This window comes from Emys orbicularis, chromosome 6 (genome assembly GCF_028017835.1).
Source record: "Emys orbicularis isolate rEmyOrb1 chromosome 6, rEmyOrb1.hap1, whole genome shotgun sequence".
Lineage (NCBI taxonomy): Eukaryota > Metazoa > Chordata > Testudines > Emydidae > Emys > Emys orbicularis.
The window spans coordinates 51,651,894-51,672,213 of record NC_088688.1 but is presented as its reverse complement, the minus strand read 5'-3'; the positions used below and the strand labels follow the sequence as shown (position 1 = coordinate 51,672,213).

The window sequence follows — 20,320 nt, the reverse complement described above, 5'->3', positions numbered from 1 at the left end:
GCAGAAGGTGGCGCCACAGACTTTAGCGCTGCTGCACTGCTCAGTGCGGCATGTGTGAGCAGCTCGAGCGGTACGGAGGCAAGGATGGTAGGTTTCCCTTTTGTGCCTTTTTCTGAGCCAGCTCACTTAGGGTCTTTGGCTCACATGGTAACCAGGATACTGGACGGTCCCGCTACCTCAGAAGTGGATGGTCTCGGTGCAGTTGGTACCAATGGGGGCTGATGGGTCAGGGATTGTCTCTTTTTGAAGGGTTCCCAAGAAGGGGAGGTCAGAACCAGTTTCTTTGTTGGAGTGCTCCTTCCTCTGAGAGAATGGTGGGGAACCTCTGTCAGATGCCACTGTTGGAGACCAGTGCCCAGGAGGGGTCCGTGATCCCAGATCGGACGCTGGACACAGAGACTTCTCCGTCATGAGGAATTTTAGCTGTAGGTCCCTTGCTTTCCTGGCACAGGCCTTCAGATTGAGGCAGTGGGAGCATTTATGTGGAACGTGTGTCTCACCAAGGCAGCAGACACACTCTGAATGCCCATCAGAAACTGGGATTGACAACCGGCAAGTGAGGTAACATTTAAAATCTGACAGAGGGTCCTGTGGCACCTTTAAGACTAACAGAAGTATTGGAGCATAAGCTTTCGTGGGTGAATGCCCACTTCATCAGACGCAAGTAATGGAAATTTCCAGAGGCAGGTATAAATCAGTATCAAAAATCAGATCACATATTTAAAAAAATTCATTCTGAGCTCAGTGAAAAATGAGGACCTCCAACTTTACTTTACCTTTTTAAAAGTTTTTTTTTTTAAAAAAAAGCACTATATATAGTAAAAGCTTTGTTATCTGGCATGTTGGGGGAATAGAGCATGCTGGTTAGTCAAAAATTCCAGTTAACTAAGAGTTATATGGAGGGAGGGAGTTTGGGTGTGGTTGGTAAAGTGCCAGATAACACAGATTTTACTGTATAAGAAATTGATACCACAATGGAAGTGATTTCCATTTCTCTCTCCCTCTCTAAGATATTCAAAAATATTCACAATTCATATACTGACTTACTTCAGTAAATATCAATATTTACTGTCCCTCAAGGTAATTGACCTCATATTTTGCCTTGATTAATATTTATCTCTTAGGTAAGTAAACCTTGATGTTCAGTTTTTTTAAAAAGTGAATATTTCCTTAATATTGGTAGATCATGGTACAAATAAGTACCATCCTTCCATGATGAGGCTGTATATGTGTATTACAGATTTTAGTGAATTACATTATTGCCTCTCTGTTTCCTCCCCAATTCATGTATAAACTGGAAGGAAGAGGATAAGATTTTACATGAAGATTGTTCAAACCCACTGATCATTCAAGACCTGAATATTCTGACAACATGCTAGTATACCAGGTACCAACGTGGGTTTTGTTGTTTTGTTTTCTAAACAACAATAGAAAAAACGTTTTGCTCATAATTTATTTTATATACACAAGTTTTAAAGGCAAATCAATACAGAAAGCTGTATTTACCTCAACATGTGTCAATGTTTGCTCATCACTTTCCTTAGTGCTGTCCTTGAAAATTGATGGGGCATTTCCATTTTTCATTTGGAAGTGTGTTTTACTCATATAGCCATCAGGAAAGTCCTGTGTTCAGAAAATACAAACCAAAAACATTTTCAGTAATCATTTAAATATGCAAAGTTCTAACTGCTACCACCATTCTACAGAATAAATAAAACACAGAATTCTGGCACCATTATGCCAAGCATTGAAGTTCTGAACCTGCTGGTAGAGGGGTCCTAACTGCATAATCTGCAGTATCCCCTGATGGCCAGTTCAGAGCAATTCTAACAGCTTTAGAGGAGGCCAACTGCCCCACTAATTAAAATAAAATGTGATACAGCTGCTAAAATAATGCATCAGTGCTAGATATCTGTGTACCCGAAGGGGTGGCACAAGGAAGCTATTGGAAAACATTGTATTGAGGTCTGGAAGAGAGTTGAGCAGCTGAGGGCATAGGTGGAAGGTCTCAGGAGACAGGAAATAGTGTAGGAGACAGACAGAAAGAGCAACATAGTCAAAGTCATTTTTAGTACACCTCTACCCCGATATAATGCTGTCCTCGGGAGCCAAAAAATCTTACTGTGTTATAGGTGAAACCACGTTATATTGAACTTGCTTTGATCTGCCGGAGTGCGCAGCCCCACCCCCCCGGAGCACTGCTTTACCGCGTTATATCCAAATTCGTGTTATATCGGGTTGCGTTATATCGGGGTAGAGGTGTATCTGACACCAAAAAAAATTTTCCCCAGGAACAGAATCATAAGAAGACTATTCGAACAAAATGGCATGAACTATGTACAATTCAACCCCAGGTGGGGAAATTGTCCCATTTGCACCAAGTGGGCCTAACGTGTATTGGATGAAAATAGACTCTTCTAAGAATTAGAGTGCTGATGACATTAAAAAAAACTAACTATTAATGTTCTTAAAACTGCAACAGAGAGGAATGCCTGAAGCCCACTACCAGTAAAGCCCTTGAATGCTCATTAAAATCTAGATCTGATCTAAAACCTTTTGCATATAAAAAGACAGTTAGAAAAAGGACAGTTTCATAATATTAAGATAACATCTATAAAAACAGTGAAAGCAGAACAGGGGTTGATGGTTAAATTAAACAAGACACTTAGCATCTCTCTCTACTGGAGGTTTCTGCCAAGTGCAGCTACATTGATGTAGTCAATGCAAACCCATAGGATAGATAAGGTGTACCTGTGTAAGAGAGGGCTCACACTGAATTTACACTTACCTGTGTAAATTCACAGGTTGTGACACCAATTCATGCCCTATTTTGCACTGGTGCAGTATATCTGTAGTAAGGATTTGTACCTGCATACCTACAACCATGTAGTCACACGAAAACAAATTTCCCTAATCTTCAGCAAACTCCTAGGGTTAATTTGGATTTTTCCCTCTTGGGTTGCATAACCTCACACACAGAAGGTCAGAACTGGGGTGAGGGGACCAAATTAACCCTAAACATGCTCTCATTTTGATCATTTGGATGATTAACAATTTTCATCTATTTTTATAGATCAGCTTTTTTCATTTAAACCACATACAAGCATGATACAAGTACTTTACAACATATGGGCATTTACACCACTGCCTTGCACAGGGACCATTGCAGAGCTTCACTTCTCCATAAGGGGCATTCAAGAGGAGAGTTTGCCTCAGACAAGCACAGTTTCTGCAAGTGCACAGACCTCTGGTGTGCAGAACAGCAATCTGCTCCATCCTTTAAGAGAGAACAGCCTGGGCCTCAGACTTGGGGAAGATGAACATGGCCATGATGACCCTTCCTAGGCTTCATTCCCTTTTTACCATAGGTATTGTGATAGGTCCTTGAACAACTGCACAAGGGTGGAGAAAGACTTTTGGTGGGTTTCTCCACACCCTGATATACATCCTTTAAAATGAGTTTGTCAATTAGAAATAAGACATGGGAGAACATGTTAATAATGGATTGCTGGAAAATGCACACTCTGAAAGGCAGCAAAAATACATGGAGAACAATAAATAGTATCTGCAAGCTAAGGACTTATTTCTCAAAGAAAACAAATAAATTGGGGTTTTATTAGCTGTTTCATTACATTTTATTTTAGACAAACAAACACAGACAGCATATGTGCAACATCTGATGTAAAAGGATTCCATTCAAAACAGTCTCTGAACAAAACTCATTAATGTAGCATTAAATTGCTTGACAAGGCTGCAAATTTAACTATAATTTAACTCTTTGGTTAATCTACCATTTCTGACACAGTTTCGTTCGTTTATTCTGATCTTTAAATCAACATGTGTTCCATTCTAACACATTCATTCTGTCTTGTCTTTTCTACGATATTACAAAATATATTTAACTGCAGCATCTGTTATGGGCTATTTATGTGCTTTGTTCTTATCAAGTTTCATACCTGAAACAAGATGATAATGCTGGTTATATATATTTTTGTTAGTAAACTTTTAACACAGATAATATTTGAAAAATTGCCTTGCTCTTAGCTTCTCTTGCTGCCATGCTATATTTGTCTTCCCACTAAATCTCAGTGGGCCAAATTCACTGACAGTGTGCTTATACATGGGGTGTTCCTGATGGCAGAAAGAGCTGCACCCTCAGTTTTGAAGTGCCATAAGGGCAATCCAAAAGGTGGACAGAAATGACTGAAAAACTAGGCCTGACCTGAATAGCCAGAGAGTCCACTTAAGTGGCTTTCTGGAGAATTTTCTATTTGTGGACCTCCTCGAGAGCTGCACCAGGCAATTAAACCTGCCTACATGGGCAGAAAATCTTTGGGGAAGAGAAGTGGAAGAAATACCACCTGCCCTCCACAGGGTTGAATTGCCCAGGGGAGAGGGGTACAATGAGCTCTGATGGAGCAGGGGTGGGCATGTAATATATACTTCCCTGAACCAGCTTTTCCTGATGGGTGAAGAAGGAGCCCAACCTCTGCATGCTTCCAAACTCTACAGCCTGTAATTTCCCTGGAAGCTATACCTGTAAAAGCCAGGAACCTGTGGAGTTAGTATTCTCTATATTTTATACCAGCAAGGTGGTGGGAAGGCACCTCTTGCCACCACTAGGCGTAGGGGACCCAAGAAAGATAAGCATCTCCCATGTTATAGAGCCTCTCTAGTACAACGTATATTTATGTATAAATGAATCAATACACCTGTAGGGACTTTTCTCCTTAAAATAAGGGAAGACAGTTCGCCTGTACTTAAATTGGCTTATAAATAAATGTAGATCATAATACATTTGGGTCACAATAGCCTTTGACATGGTTACTTGTGACTACATGGGGATGAGATTAACCTATTTGCCTATTAAATAAAATTTATAATGAAAGCAAATGCATACATGGCTTTGGCAGAGTAGATGTAACTGCCTAATTTGTGCAATATTCAGTATTACTACCCAAATTCAGCTTCATCAGGTCTATAGGTGATGCACTCCTACACTGCAGGTTGTAGTTCTCCCTTGACAAGAGAGGGTCATAACATAATATGGACCTCACCCTCCACATCTATACGTACAGGGTTTTGCTTAGACCAGGTGAGTTTATGACATGATAGCCTAATTCACAAAGTTGGATGCTTTATCGTTTAAATTTAATTTCTACTGAATTCATGAACAGTTCTACAACCCTGACTTGCATGAGTAGTCTCGCTGACATCAAAGAGACTATTCATGTGAGTATGGAATGCAGGAATGGGCTCCAAGTAAATGACATCAGCAACATTAAGAGTACACCAAACTGTTCCTGACACATATATATATTCGGGGGAGGGAGGGGAAAGGGAACAAAAAAACTGTCTATTACCCATTCTGCTTTAAGACACTCATCTCTTTCAAGGGAAATTTCCTCCCCTGATTATCACTGAATAAATGGATGTTCTCCATGGCCAAGTTTTATCACAATCTGGAATCACAGAGTCGCCAACTTGGCCCATTAAAAAAAAAATCTCACCATTTTTTATATGTGAGAACAAAAAATCTGTCTCATTTCACTATTTTCAGCCAAGCTTCTATTTCACAGAAAGTTCAAACTTTGACCCAAGTATTGAATTCCTGGTAGAGGCTCAGAGCATCTTTCTGTTCTGAATAAACTCCTCAGACACATAGCCTTGGACTGAAATCTAAGGTTTCAAATGGCTGCCTATATGAAAGGGTGCATTGTAACTCTTTTGCTAATATTTTCACTCTTTTAAAAAAATGTGATTTAAAGAGAAATTGCAATTTGTGGCTGAAGCCATGTTCTTCCTTTTTACCAGAGTCCTACCTTTTTTGCAGTGAGAGTCTTAAATTCTAGTTTACAAATTCTAGTGTATAGGGAAAGTATTGTCACAGATCTACAAGCCTTCAATATACTTTAAAATATTATAAAGATGACTTTAAACATTGCACATGGTTTTCCCCAAAGTTTTAGAAAAGGATGGAGAGGGACTAAGTCACTAAATAGAATTACTGGTTTAGTTTCTCAGCTACAGCCATCTTTGCATTTTCTAATTCTGTGTAAAGGGCCAAGCCCTCTGATGTGTGTGCTAGAGCAGCCTGGGAGATGTTCTATCGCAACAGTTCTCAACCAGGAGTTCGGGCCCCTCTGGGGTGCTGCGAGCAGGTTTCAGGGGATCCTTCAAGCAAGGCTGGCATTAAACTCACTGAAGCCCCAAAGCACAGGGCTGAGGCCATGGGCACTGAGCCCTGCCACCCAGGGCTGAAGCTGAAGCCTGAGCAACTTAGCTTCATGGGGCCCCTTCCCTGCTTGCTACCCCCTAACGCCAGTTCTGACTTTTGTAGACACAGGTGGGCCATGGAGTTTTTATAGCATTCTGGGGGAGGGAAAGATAAGGTCAATAAGGCAGCCCCGGCACAGAGAAGCTGGGAAGAAGGTGGATTAGAAGTTGCTATGCATGCAGTACCCCACAAAATGTATCTTGTTACCCTTGAGTGATCCACTCATGCCTAACTACCCCAGGTTTAGGTTCTGTATCCAGCAGTGTATCCAGCACAAAATTTTCATACCAGAGAAGAGAATCTGGGCCAATGTGTTCAGTGATGAATGGAAAAGATTTATAAATGAAAATGGCAAATTACATCTGAATGGCTCATTTTGATATTGTCTTCAACTAAGTTAAAAGTAGGTGAGAAGTTTTCAGACAAGGAAAATGTTTGAGGGCAGAAAAAGAAACTGGATTGGAGAGGCATCATGGTTGAATGAGACTAGGAGTCAGGAGACCTCGATTCTAATCCCAGTGTCCCAGTAACCTGCTGGGGAAGTCACTTCACCTCTCGGTGCCTCTCTTTATCCTCCCACCCTGTGTTTGTCTTGTTTATTTAGGTCATAACTCTTCAAGGTGAGAAAAGTCTCTCATTATGTGTTTTAACAATGCCTCGCATAATGGGGCACCGCGTTTGGGGCTTGGTTGGCTTGCCAACCTGCAGGACATGAAGGAAAACCTTGCAACAATAAGTTTTTATTAAATATCAAATGACTGCCCATACCTTTATACTTTTCCACTCCCAACCATCTCCTATTTGCTGTGAATGTTTAATGAACTCTGCACAACACTGCTTGAATCTATTTTCTTCCAGATAGAAGTCATCTTCAGTATCCAAGTTAAGTGACATCTGCACAGAAAATGGAATGTTAGTATTGGCAGCTGCAATGAAAACTAAAAATAATTTGTGCTGATTTTATATATATAAGGTATACAAGCAATTCAACAGTAAAATAACCAGTACATCAACAATTTTAAATAAATATTTTTGTTTCTTAAACTAAAATAAAGATTTATTTCTTTGATTGTAAGGTCTTTACAGAAGGGACTGTGTCTTATATGATTCCAATCCTGCACATACTTCCACCTATGAGCAACTTTACAAATATGAGTAGTTCTAGTAAGACCAAACTATCATATAAATTCTAGAGGCAGGCCCTCACACTTAATAAGGGGGTTTTCCCAAAGAAAGGGCCCAGCCCTATAAAATGCTGAGCACTTCCTGTGAGATGCGAGTGCTCTGAACCCTCATTAACACCAAGAGTAGTTGAGCATTCTTAGCACTTCTCAGGACAACACATTGCACGACTAGGCCCCATGGGTCAAATCCTGGTCCCATTGAAGTCAAAGGTAAAACTGCTGTAGGTTTCAACAGGACATGACCGCCCAGTGTGCCAATATGGCCAAAAGAGCTAATGTGATCCTGGGATGCATAAACTGGGGAATCTTGAATAGGAGTAGAACGTTCCTTTACCTCTATATTTGGCACTAGTGTGACCGCTGCTGGAATACTGTGTCCAGTTCTGGTGCCCATAGTTCAAGAAAGATGTTGGTAAATTGGAGAGAATTCAGAGAAGAGCCATGAGACTGATTAAAGGATTAGAAAACGTGTCTTATAGTGATAGACTCAAAGAGCTCAGTCTATTTAGTTTAACAAAGAGAAGGTTAAAAGGTGACTTGATTACAGTCTATAAAATATACAAATATTTTATTATGGGCTCTTCAGTTAAGCAGAGAAAGGTATAACACAATCCAATGGCTGGAAGTTGAAGCTAGACAAATTCAGACTGGAAATAAGGCATACATTTTTGACAGTGAGGATAATTAAGCATTGGAACAATTTACCAAGGGTCATGGTGGATTTTCCATCACAGACAATTTTTAAATCAAGATTGGATGTTTTTTCTAAAAGATCTGCTCTAGGAATTATTTTGGGAAAGTTCTATGTCCTGTGTTATACTGGAGCTCAGACTGGATGATCACAATGGTCCCTTTTGACCTTGGAACCTATAAATCTAGGACCAGGATTTTGCCCTAAAGCAACATTATTTGAACAAAGTTATAAAAAAAGTTAAATATTACAATGGTAACTCAAATTAGGAAATAAAGTCTATCTTCAAACTGATATAAATTCCTTGGGAACAGACTGTGGGATAGATTCTCTGCTGGATGTAACAGAAGAGGGATACTGCAAGGGAGCAGATTTTGTGTCGGCCCCAGCAGAGATTAAAGCATTCCTCAATGTACTTTAATTAACGCTGGCTGGTTATAGCACGCAAGTGCCATCTACCAGTTGCAGATTGCCAGAATACAACATGATTCAACCACACCCTCTCCCCACCCACCTATAGGAGAGGTTTTAAGGGGATGGTGCAGATGCCAGATGGGGAGACGTGGCCAGTTTACAACCTCTTGTAGCACAAAATCTGGCTCTGTGTTTTTATGCTTTCTATAAGACATCATGAGCCCCTATGGTGCTATATACAAATATTTAATGATAAAATAAATAAATAATAATAAATAATTATATATCATGTGTCTGGGCAGTAAATGTGGGCTGACAGCCATACCTTCTCAGAGGAGGTGCTCAACAGCTAGCAAGATCTAGCCCTAAATCACTAAACTCCCACTCTCCCCACATAACAAATGTATTTATATAATTTAAACCACATTATTTACAGTGTGAATGAACCAAACCTTTCTCTATATGTTTCCTAGACGTGAGAAGAGGAGAGCAAAGGAAAACTATATATGATTAACATGTCAGTGATTCCTAAGTTTTTCATTCTATTCGATCAAAGATGCAAAACAGCAATTAAGTACAATGCATGTAAAGATCCTGAAGTTCTAATGAACATTTTAAATAGAACTATGTGTTTTAGTAAACACCTAGGGTAGGTTAAGGCATACCCTAGGGCAGAGGAAGAAACGAAGGGGGAGAGAAATACTGTGGTGAGCATGGGGGAGACAATCTGGATGGGGAGAAGAATACAGAGGAGAAGGAAAGGGAGGTGAGCTTTTCGAAGCACGGGAAAGGAATGACCCTGCACACAACAAGGTACAAAAACAGGCAGGCACCAAGGGAAATGCACAGACAGAGGAACGGGTCTCAATATCCTCGGGACTCAGTCTAGACACGGGATGGGGAGTATACAAGGTGCAATTTATAAACACGGGGTGGGGATATCCTGGGTGAAGTCACAGTGCATCGGGACCCAGCATGGGGAGGGAGTCCCTCGGGACACCGGACGGGAGAGGCAGCACGCTCGCAGAGCACTGCCCGCACTGCCACATACCGCTGACAGCACTGCGCCCCTCCTCCGCCAACTGCCAGTCTCAGGTGGGGACACTCAGCAGGCTCCTCCCCTCCCCGCTCCGCAAGGGAACGGCCCGGCTCAGGCAAGCGTTACAGAGGCAAGGCCAGGGACCCCAACGCAGCCTGCTGCGCATGCGCCCACGCCCATTATGAGCAGCAAGGCACAGAGCGCGAGTGTCCGCGCGGGTAGGTTTGGGCGGGGCGGAGCGGAGCGGAGCCTGGCGAGGAGCCCAGCGGTTAGGAGTCGTCCGGCTGAGGCGCCCCGGTGTCCCCCAGCCAGGCCTTGGCAGGGCCCAGGGGCTGCCGAATGGGAGAGCCCCGCCCCCTTCGGGGGCAGCGTTAGACATGAGCTGAGGGACCAACCGCTCGGGCCCTCACCTCGGCATCCCTGGGCTCGCGCTCTGGCTGTGCCCAACCTGCCTTTCCCTAGCGGCAGGACGTGCCGAGCTGCGGGGCGGCCTGGCACAAGGGCAGGCGAGTCCCGCCCAAACCCCCTTCCTGCTCCAGGTGACCTGGGGCCTCCCGGTCAACCCCAGCGTGTGGCGCGATCCGCGAACACACCGACTGGCCCCTCTACACAGCTCACCTCGTAGCGAATAGCGGGTGAGCGCAGAACGTGCGTCCCTGTTCGCAGCGGCCCCGGCGTAGGCTTAGTACGGGGGAGGGGAGGAAGTTCTGCTTAGTGAGGAAACGTGGCCCCGCTATTTCTGCCTTCCCCCAGTCGCGGTGCCCATAAGGCCCAAGCCCTGATCCCGAACTTCAGAATGCTTGGGAGGCTCAATGGAGTCACAGCAGCAGCCAGCAAGTTCAAAGAGCTCTGGCCTGTGACTCGCGCCCAGCCCCATGTGAGCAGCACATAGAATGTGAGCCTTTTGAATTATTATTCTTTCTAAGCAGTGTACTCCTTTTTTTTTTTCAAAAAAAAAAAAAAAGTGTCGTGCAGTCCTTGAAGCTGAATCCTCTGTCAGTTCGCAGAACGATTCTCTGAATAAAGGAAGTTTCCCCACATTAGATTATAACTTTCAAGTTACCACCAGGCTGGCATCAACTGGAAGTAGTGAGCCTACTATAGGCCAAATGTTCTGTATCCTGTTACCACTTAGCTCACCTATCCAGTCCTTCGTATTTGTGGCATTTAGATGTATGTGGCTGAGTATAGCAGTATGGCCACCTATAGGCTTCCCCCTCCCCACCGCTTTTAATGAATGCTACTAAAAGACAGATGGCAAAACTAGAGAATTTTAGTTCAGATTGGGTTCACTACAGCAGCCCAGTAATCCTACTTTTATTTGAATATTTATAATTATTTATATAGATTTACCTTTCCTACCCCATGACTCCAGAGAGAGCGAGAGTGTGTGTGAGTGAGACTTCCTGTATTGAAAACAACTGGGGGAAAAACATGGAGTAAGGATAGAAGAGATCACCTGAGTGTTAATCACTTAATATTTCTAAGCATAAGCTATTGTTTTTTGGGGGAAATAATTTTAATTATTAATTTTTTCACAGCCTAAACCAAAGTATATCAGTCATGTACCTTTCTGGGCAAGGATTAGCACTTTTTATTTTCTTTCAGTTTGTGGATATACATGGCCTCACCTAAAACCCATTCAGGTCAATTGAAGATTGCTGTTGTAGATGTAGCCTTTATCATCAAATAACTTTAACTTTATAATATAATTAATAACTCACCTACTACAGCCATATGAAGTAGGTGAGTGTTTTTCTCTTCATTAGACAGATGGGAAAACAGAGAGGTTAAGTGACTTACCCAAGGACACAGCAAATCTGTGTCAGGACAGGGAATGGAACTTGAGTTCTTGGTTCTCATGGCCTGTACCTAGACCACATTTCTCAATACCATGTGTATGCCATTGTGTATTTGGATAGCTCAGCGTAGTTTCAAAAGGAAACAACCTGGGGGGTTAGGAAGAAGCATTCCTTATGGGCATTTTATTTCATACCTGCTCACTTCAGGGTTTCTTGCATCTTCATCTGGTTGCTGTTGGAGACAGGATACTGAACTAGAGGGACCACTGATGCGATAAAGCACTTCTTGCATTCTGATATTTTTTGGCAAATTTCCCACAGATGATGGCTGTTTTGGTAGTATCTACTTTACTTTAAATTATAATAAGCTTTTCTTTCAAACTTCTTTCACAAATGTTTCACATCATCCTCTTTGTTACATGTCTCACCTTCCTTGTCTGTCTTTCAACATTTTCCACATTAGACTAATATAGATTGAATTGGGGCAGGGACTGTGGGTGAAATCCTGGTCCCCAAAAAGTCAATAGTAAAACTCCTGTTGACTTCAGTAGGTAGAGCCCTACGCAGATACCAGTTTATATCTGCGGATATAAATTGGTATCTGCGGAACCGCAGGGCTCTCCCAGGAACCACAGCGGTGAAAGGAGCAGAATGTGGGGCTGCCGCTCCCAGGAGCCAGCACCCCATGCCAGCAGCTCCTCCAATGCAGCTGTACTACCCCCAGCCCCACCCACTGGGATGGGCACCAGTCTCACCGGCAGCTGTCCCTGGTCACGCTCTTGTATTCAAGCAGCACGCACGCCCCCAAATAGGAGACGCAGACAGCTGCGTGGAAGGGACAGGGCTGGGGGCGGTACAGCCGTGCCAGAGGAGCTGCTGGTGTGGGGCGCTGGCTCCTGGGAGCGGTGGCCCCACGCTCTGCTCCTTTCGGTGCTGTGGTTCCCGGGAGAGCCCTGCAGTTCCACAAATACCGATTTATATCTGCGGATATAAATTTGTATTTGCGCAGAGCTCCATCAGTAGGGTCAGACTTTCACCCTGTGTGTTTATTTCTCTAGACCCATGAAAACATAAGATGCTACATAAAAATTAACAATTTAAGGCATCAAAAGGTGATAATATAAAGCAGGAAAATTGGATTATGGGGCTCTGACAATAATTAAGAGACCTCATTTGAAATAAAAAATGTATACACACAGAGAACCATTTTTTAAAATTAGCTTTGATTAATCATTTTTAAACCTAATAAGATCAGAGTCAACATGAAAAAACAGCATCTGTAGACAATGGAGCAAAAGTCGTTATAATAGGACATTGTGTGATGGTATCATAAGAGGACACCATTATTAAGTTCTTTAATAGTCATACATCAAAACAAAAAATAACCAAGATAGCACTGTCAATTTCATTAAAACCAGTAAATCAGAATCTTCTAAGTCAACGTATAATGATGTCTTAAATATTTTGTACAGGATCTCAGCCACATCAGAACTACATATTTGTTGTATTCCCAATGAGTGAGTTACTTAGGCTTCCCAGATTAGATTCTACTCATATGCACATGGATATCAGTCCAGAGTAACTTCATAGATTTTCAGTGAGATTCAGGTTCCTAAGTCACTTTTGAAAATGGGACTTTCCCACTGCTTATGGACTACAGGAGTTAAATATCTGTGTAAATAGTTTGAGAGTCCTCCAGTGGCACTTATGTTCTATGTTTTAGTAACTAGCCAGAACAGCTATATAAAATTGCATGTTGTGTATATTAAACACAGTTATTTGGACCCATCATGTCCATGTGGTTTTCTCATACTATTACAGTTGTGTAAAGAGCAAAAACCACAACAGCTCCTAAGTCACTTAGGAACCTTTCAAAATTTAACCCAATAACATTCAAACTTCAGATTGAGTCACCACTAGGATCTGGTTTAGAGGGTATAACTCTTCAGTTTGGCATTCTGAAATTATCATTCCACATTTAACATTAGGAAAGCAAAGATGGATGGCTACAAGAGCTAAAGGAGAGAGTGTTTCATTCTTGATTCCTAGAAAGTTTCTTACCCCAAACTGATATACAATATGATGTTTAGAGAAGATTTTCCCCCATAAGGTAGATGTGGGGGGGGGGGGGAGTCAAGAGTGAAGCTGACTACACAAGAAATAGCATTCTGGAGCAGAACAATTATTATCAATCTCATCTGGTATGCTGCCTTTGAGCCTTTGCCAGATGTTTCACAGTGAGGTGAAAAGCCTAATAATGAACCAAATTGTTCAAAGCTAAGCTATGGGAGGAGAGTTCTTCCTGAGCACTGTTCTAATTCATCGTGTGCCTTGATGCATGGGGAAGGACTGATCTTGTATTATTTTCTTTCCCAATCTAACAGCAGATGGTCTTCTTATAGGGTCAATTTTTAAAAAAATTACGTAGATAAAACTGCAAACAAGGTAAACAAAAAGAGCTTAAACCCCCAGCCACTTGACAAAATAAAAAGCAGTAAATTCTCTAGGTTGCACCATATGGTGACAGGTCTTCACTGATCAAAAAATGTCCAAATAGATTTCTGTAACAAAACAAGATAGATATTTCTGAATAAACATTGACTGAAAAGAAACAAACTCAGCCAAAATGAAAAATGTATATCTGCAACATTCTAAACAAAATGTATTTAAAATAAAAGTGGAGAAATAGCTTTACTGTAGTGAAACATAACAAAAGTACAAGAGTCTTGCTCCTCGGCCTTTACAATACTCATTAGTATCATTCATTCCAGCTCTCTTTTTGACCAATCTAGAAGTGGCCATCATTACAAGCTGTTGACCACACATGTGCATCCTCACCAAAATGGGTTTATTTTCTGAACTTTCCTCTGCTGCACTCAAAACATGTTCTTTGGAGCCTTCTGTCTTTACAATTTTTTTTACAATGATTCATACAAAGGCTGAGGACTTGAGCTTCAACTGTACTAACACTTGGTGAAGCTAAATGAGGGAGAAAGGAAAAGTGGGTCTAGGTCACCTTTCTTAATGTTGGAGCTGCCTGGGAGCAAACTGGCCTCTCACAGCTGCTCTAACTTACACTGTCTCGAATAGTCTCTGGGGACTACCTTTCAGCCTCTTATCACATCTGATCCCTACAGTGTAATCCTTTTTATAAAGGTGACTTAAGCTGACTACATCACTGGGGGAATCTCCAGCACATAAACCTGACTGCATCTTTAGGGGAATCTCCAGGTTCCCATTTAGGGCAGCTTTAAGTTTCCTTGGCACAACTGACAGTCTGGACAGAATATCTGGGCCTAGATATTATCTATATTATCTATACTCTCAATTCTGGTTGAGAGTGCAAACAAGATAAGATTTAAAAGTACTGGCTAACACATGCTAACACACACATTTAAAAAATGTACTTTAGACAAGGTACATTGCCTTTAATATATGCTAAACCAGCCAACTTAAAGCCTTGACTCCTCCCTAGGTTTTAACCTGGCTATTTTAGAGTATGTTCAAGTATAAATTGCCTTGTCTAGTCTAGATTTCTGGAACATGTTTGTTAGGATATTTAGCAAACATGATACTAACCCACCTTTTATCTCAATCTAGACAAGGCCTGAAGCTTTTTTTCACTCACCTTAGCTACGCTCCAAAAGTTTGAGAGACTTTCAGAATTCAGATCCAGCTAGTAAATAAAAATCCAGTTGTTCTTTAATTCAGCTTCTTAGTATAAAATCTTCCATAACAATAGCTTATTCATCCAGATGGAATTCTACCTACAGCATGACTGAACATATGCTATTTTCTAATAAAGAAATCATTGAATACATCAGGTAGAATGATATTCTGGAGAACACTTTTCTTCATTCTGTTCAATGAACCATGCTAGATTACTTTTCTGATCCAGCAACTCTTGATGATTACCACCAAAGAAATCAGTGCTGAAGAGGACTTCTCGTATGGTCCTGATTCTGCAAACCCTTACTCATGTGAGTAATCCCATTAACTTCAATGGAACCTCAAGATAAACACATTGGAAGTTTTCAGTCCCCATTCCTTCTGTTTTACACAAGGCTTGTGGTTTCTTAATGCTTGTGGGAAGGGGGTTAACTCTAAAATCTTAGGCCTGGTCTACACTACGTGTTTAGGTCGACTTTAGCAGCGTTAATTCGAATTAAGCCTGGACACGTTCACACGACGAAGCCCTTTCTTTCGACTTAAAGGGCCCTTTAAACCGGTTTCTTTACTCCACCTCCGACGAGGGGATTAGCGATAAAATCGGCCTTAGGGGGTCGGAATTGGGGTAGTGTGGACGGAATTCGACGTTATTGGCCTCCGGGAGCTATCCCACAGTGCTTCATTGTGACCGCTCTGGACAGCACTCTCAACTCAGATGCACTGGCCAGGTAGACAGGAAAAGCCCCGCGAACGTTTGAATTTCATTTCCTGTTTGCTCAGCGTGGAGAGCACAGGTGACCACGCAGAGCTCATCAGCACAGGTAACCGTGATGGAGTCCCAGGATCGCAAAAGAGCTCCAGCATGGACAGAACGGGAGGTACGGGATCTGCTCGCCATATGGGGAGATGAATCAGTGCTAGCTGAACTCCGAAGCAGTAAACGAAATGGCAAAATATTAGAAAAGGTCTCCAAGGCCATGAAGGACAGAGGCCATAACAGGGACGCACAGCAGTGCCGCGTGAAAATTAAGGAGCTACGGCAAGCCTACCACAAAGCCAGAGAAGCAAACGGAAGGTCCGGGGCAGAGCCGCAAACATGCCGCTTCTACGCGGAGCTGCATGCCATTCTAGGGGGTGCAGCCACCACTACCCCAACCGTGTGCTATGACTCCCTCACTGGAGAAACACACAGGGAAGCGGGTTCGGGGTACGAGGAAGATGAGGATGGAGATAATGTAGATAGCTCACAGCAGCAAGGAAGCGGAGAAACCGGTTTCCCCAACAGCCAGAATATGGTTATCACCCTGGACCTGGAACCAGTAACCCCCGAACTCACCCATCCCAAGGCGTGCTCCCATCCCCTGAGGGCACACAGGGGACCTCTGGTGTGTGTACCTTTGTAAATATTACACATGGTTTAAAAGCAAGCGTGTTTAATGATTAATGATTAATTTGCCCTGGCAATCGCGGCCAGTACAGCTACTGGAAAAGTCTGTTAACGTGTATGGGGATGGAGCGGAAATCCTCCAGGGACATCTCCAGAAAGCTCTCCTGGATGTACTCCCAAAGCCTTTGCAAAAGGTTTCTGGGGAAGGCTGCCTTATCCCGTCCGCCATGGTAGGACACTTTACCACGCCAGGCCAGTAGCACGTGGTCTGGAATCATTGCATAACAAAGCATGGCAGCGTATGGTCCCGGTGTTTGCTGGCATGCAGACAACATCCATTCCTTATCGCTCTTTGTTATCCTCAGGAGAGTGATATAATTCACGGTCACCTGGTTGAAATGGGGCGATTTTATTAAGGGGATATTCAGAGGTGCCCGTTCCTGCTCTGCTGAACAGAAATATTCCCCGCTGTTAGCCACGCGGTGGGGGGAGGGGTGAAGTGATCATCCCAGAGAATTGGGTGTGGGGGGGAGGGGAGTTAGTTGGGTTTGTGCTGCATGTTAACCCTGAAACCGCAGCCCCTCCTTTTACATTGCAAACCCATTTCAAATGGCCAACCCAACGGGTGCTTGGTATGGGAAATGAGAGCGCTACTGTTTGAAACCATTCCCACATGTTAAGAAGGTTAAAAAAGTAAAAAGACTGTGTCTTACCATGGCTGCCTGCAAGCCGAAATCTGTGGCTTGGCACTGCGTGAGTGATCTCTCACACCAAACCGGCAGGCCCTCAATATAAGAGGGAAAATGCGACCTTGTAACGAAAGCACATGTGCTGTGTAATGTGAACAGCAAAATTTAACGTGAAAGAGTGTGCCCATTGTTCTCTAAAATGTGTCTTTTTTAACCACCTCTCCCTTCTCCTCCACCAGCTACAAATCTTTCTCCTTCACAGAGGCTAGTGAAGATTAGAAAGAGAAAAAGGAGGATGCGGGATGACATGTTCACAGAGCTACAGATGTCCTCCCACGCTGACAGAGCACAGCAGAATGCGTGGAGAAAGGCAGCAGGAGCAGAGACCGCCGCTACAGCCCCTGTGTAACCAACAGCCCTCCTCCCCAAGTTCCATTGCCTCCAGACGCCCAAGAACACGGTGGGGGGGCCTCCGGCCACCCAGTCACTCCACCCCAGATGATTGCCCTAGCATCAGAAGGCTGGCCTTCAATAAGAGTTAAAGTTTTAAACTGCAGTGTGTCCTTTTCCTTCCCTCCTCCCCCACCCATCCCGGGCTACCTTTGCAATTATCCCCCTAGTTGTGTGATGAATTAATAAAGAATGCATGAATGTGAAGTAACAATGAATTTATTGCCTCTGCAAGCGGTGCTCGAAGGGGGGAGGGGAGGGTGGGGTGGTTGGCTTACAGGGAAGTAGAGTGAACCGGGTGGGGGGGCGGCGGAGGGTTCATCAAGGAGAAACAAACAGAACTTTCACACCGTAGCCTGGCCAGTCACAAAACTTGTTTTCAAAGCTTCTCTGATGCGCACCGCGCCCTGCTGTGCTCCTCTAACCACCCTGGTGTCTGGCTGCGCGTAATCAGCGGCCAGGCGATTTGCCTCAACCTCCCACCCCACCATAAATGTCTCCCCCTTACTCTCACAGATATTGTGGAGCGCACAGCAAGCAGCAATAACAATGGGGATATTCTTTTCGCTAAGGTCTGAGCGAGTCAGTAAGCTGCGCCAGCGTGCTTTTAAACGTCCAAATGCACATTCCACCACCATTCGGCACTTGCTCAGCCTGTAGTTGAACAGGTCCTGACTCCTGTCCAGGCTGCCTGTGTACGGCTTCATGAGCCATGGCATTAAGGGGTAGGCTGGGTCCCCAAGGATCACGATAGGCATTTCAACATCCCCAATGGTTATTTTCTGGTCCGGGAAGAAAGTCCCTTCCTCCAGCTTTCGAAACTGACCAGAATGCCTGAAGACGCGAGCATCATGTACCTTTCCCGGCCATCCCACGTTGATGTTGGTGAAACGTCCCTTGTGATCCACCAGGGCTTGCAGCAGCATTGAAAAGTACCCCTTGCGGTATATGTACTCGGTGGCTTGGTGCTCCGGTGCCAAGATAGGGATATGGGTTCCGTCTATGGCCCCACCACAGTTTGGGAATCCCATTGCAGCAAAGCCATCCACTATGGCCTGCACGTTTCCCAGAGTCACTACCCTTGATATCACCAGGTCTTTCATTGCCCTGGCAACTTGGATCACAGCAGCCCCCACAGTAGATTTGCCCACTCCAAATTGATTCCCGACTGACCGGTAGCTGTCTGGCGTTGCAAGCTTCCACAGGGCTATCGCCACTCGCTTCTCAATTGTGAGGGCTGCTCTCATCCTGGTATTCTGGCGCTTTACGGCAGGGGAAAGCAAGTCACAAAGTTCCATGAAAGTGCCCTTACGCATGCGAAAGTTTCGCAGCCACTGGGAATCGTCCCACACCTGCAGCACGATGCGGTCCCACCAGTCTGTGCTTGTTTCCCGGGCCCAGAATCGGCGTTCCATGGCATGAACCTGCCCCAGGAACACCATGATTTCCACATTGCTGGGGCCTGTGCCTTGTGAGAGGTCTATGTCCATGTCAATTTCCTCATCACTCTCGTCGCCGCGCTGCAATCGCCTCCTCGGCTGGTCCTGGTTTTGCTTTGGCATGTCCTGGCTCTGCATATACTCCAGGACAATGCGCGTGGTGTTCATAGTGCTCATAATTGCCGCGGTGATCTGAGCGGGCTCCATGATCCCAGTGCTAGCTATGGCGCCTGGTCTGAAAAAAGGCGCGAAACTAGTATCTGACGGACATGGGGAAGGAGGGAGGGAGGGGCGAGTGACGACATGGCGTACAGGTACAGGGAATTAAAATCAACAAAGGTGGCTGTGCATCAGGGAGAAACACAAACAACTGTCACACAGAATGGCCCCCCCCAAAGATTGAACTCAAAACCCTGGGATTAGCAGGCCGTTGATTTCACGGCGGGAGGGGGAAGCTAATGAATACAGAACAAATCTATTTTTTACATCTTAAGATGACGGTGCAGCATGACTGATAGCCCTTGGCATCTTCTGGGTGCTTGGCAGAAAATACTGGGCGCTTGGCAGAAAATAGCATACTACGACTGATAGCCATCATCATCAAGACAGTTCGATAGGACTGAGCATGTCTGCCCAGGTGCCCATGATTGACAGCCACTGCAGTACGATGACAACGGATACCAATCGTAATATACCATCTTCTACCAAAAGGCAAGGGGCTGCTGCTGTGTAGCAATGCAGCCCCACGTCTGCCAGCCCCACGTCTGCCAGCACCCAGATCGCCCTCGGCCTCTTCTGGGTGCTTAGCAGAAAATACTGGGCGCTTGGCAGAAAATAGCATACTATGACTGATAGCCATCATCATCAAGACAGTTCGATAGGACTGAGCATGTCTGCCCAGGTGCCCATGATTGACAGCCACTGCAGTACGATGACGACGGATACCAGTCATAATATACCATCTTCTACCAAAAGGCAAGGGGCTGGTGCAATGCAGCCCTACGGCTGCCAGCACCCAGATCGCTGATGAAGGCTACCAGTCATGCTGCACCGTCTACCGCCAAAAGGCAGTTAGCTGCTGCTGCTGTGTAGCAATGCAGTCCCACGTCTGCCGGCACCCAGATGACATATGGTGACGGTGAGCTGAGCGGGCTCCATGCTTGCCGTGGTATGTTGTCTGCACAGGTAACCCAGGTAAAAAGGCGCGAATCTATTGTCTGCCGTTGCTCTGACGGAGGGGGAGGGGCCTGACGACATGTACCCAGAACCCCCCGCGACA

At 44.2% G+C, this 20,320-nt stretch overlaps 1 protein-coding gene across 1 annotated transcript in view; it reads right to left on the bottom strand.

The window, feature by feature from the left end:
• The window catches only part of ATG10 (autophagy related 10), a 118,153-nt gene extending 108,484 nt beyond the window's left edge, over positions 1-9,669 (bottom strand). Inside the window, exons 1-3 of the mRNA XM_065407012.1 lie at positions 9,618-9,669; positions 7,046-7,171; positions 1,561-1,623 (exon numbers count right to left, since the gene is read on the bottom strand). Coding sequence (XP_065263084.1) covers positions 1,561-1,623; positions 7,046-7,171 — 189 coding nt within the window. The 5' untranslated portion in view covers positions 9,618-9,669. The remainder of the gene's footprint in view (positions 1-1,560; positions 1,624-7,045; positions 7,172-9,617) is intronic.
• Positions 9,670-20,320: the final 10,651 nt, after the last annotated feature.